At 47.2% G+C, this 1,150-nt stretch overlaps 1 protein-coding gene across 1 annotated transcript; it reads left to right on the forward strand.

Moving 5' to 3' along the window:
- The first annotated feature begins 183 nt into the window (after positions 1–183).
- LOC119587220 (ATP-dependent RNA helicase A-like) lies at positions 184–1,038 on the forward strand. Its single transcript, XM_037935977.1, has 2 exons — positions 184–195; positions 304–1,038. Exons 1-2 carry the CDS (start codon positions 184–186, stop codon positions 1,036–1,038), a joined length of 747 nt encoding a protein of 248 aa, XP_037791905.1.
- The last annotated feature ends 112 nt before the right edge of the window (positions 1,039–1,150 follow it).

Below are 1,150 nucleotides of genomic sequence, written 5' to 3' on the forward strand. Positions count from 1 at the left end.
CAAATTTTAATTTTGTTCCGCTGTCTTTCTGAAAAAAAAAATCCTTATCATTATTTGAAACTATGATTCGTAAAATAAGGGAGAAGGGAAAGGCCTGGTGCCATTTGCCTCCATGTGTGTAGGAGGAGCAATAGCAATCGGTGTATATAAAAAGAGTCACTAGCTCGCATATCAACATTCAACATGAAGCTCCTGGTGAGTAGTCCACAGCCTCGTGTTTCGTGTCTTCTTAAGTATGAATAACATTCAGTATATAAGGTTGATTTGGGACAAATCACTGACTGACGCTTCTTTTCCCTATAGATTTTATTATTGGTGGCTGCCGTATCTGCTGCCCCACAGGGGTACAACCTAGCCACTCCTTCTGGCCCATCCTTTAACGCCGGGGGTTGTGGCGGTGGACAAGTGCGACACGTGGATGGCAGCTGTGTCACACCTCAAGTGAACAGTCGTGTGTTCTTGTATGATGTGCCGGCAAATCAAGCTTCTTCCAGTGGGCCAGCGTACGTTCCAAAACCTAAACTTGAACGCAATATTGTTTTTGTGAGACTTCCAGAAGGTAGTCAAGGACCAGAACCCATCGTCGTTCCTCCTCCGAGGCAACAACACGTTTTGTTCGTACTTAACAAGCAGTCTGAACAAGGTCAACAAGTGATCGAGGTGCCAGCTCCACCACCTTCGGATCCCGAAGTGTTCTTCGTGAACTACGCAGAAGGAGAGAACCCGACTCTTCCGGGTGGAGTAGACCTCCCAAACGGCGCTGAGTGCTGCTTCTCAAGGTGCGGTCAAGTCGTAGGAGGTGGTGGCAGTGGAGGTTCTGGTGGCGGCTTCGGAGGCGGATTTGGAGGTGGATTTGGAGGCGGCAGTGGAGGTGGATTTGGAGGCGGCAGTGGAGGTGGATTTGGAGGCGGCAGTGGAGGTGGATTTGGTGGTGGTATTGGTGGTGGAAGTGGAGGCGGATTTGGAGGTGGAATTGGAGGCGGCAGTGGAGGTGGATCCGGTGGTGGAAGCCCCTCCACTCTATATAGTACACCATAAACAGTAAACATATTATGTGATTTAAAATATGTTGATTTTGTTATTATTCATCAATAAATACATGAGTATATACAAAGAAGACAGATATATGATTAAATACCTGCTGTTTAGT

The sequence above is a fragment of the Penaeus monodon genome, chromosome 22 (assembly GCF_015228065.2).
Source record: "Penaeus monodon isolate SGIC_2016 chromosome 22, NSTDA_Pmon_1, whole genome shotgun sequence".
NCBI lineage: Eukaryota > Metazoa > Arthropoda > Malacostraca > Decapoda > Penaeidae > Penaeus > Penaeus monodon.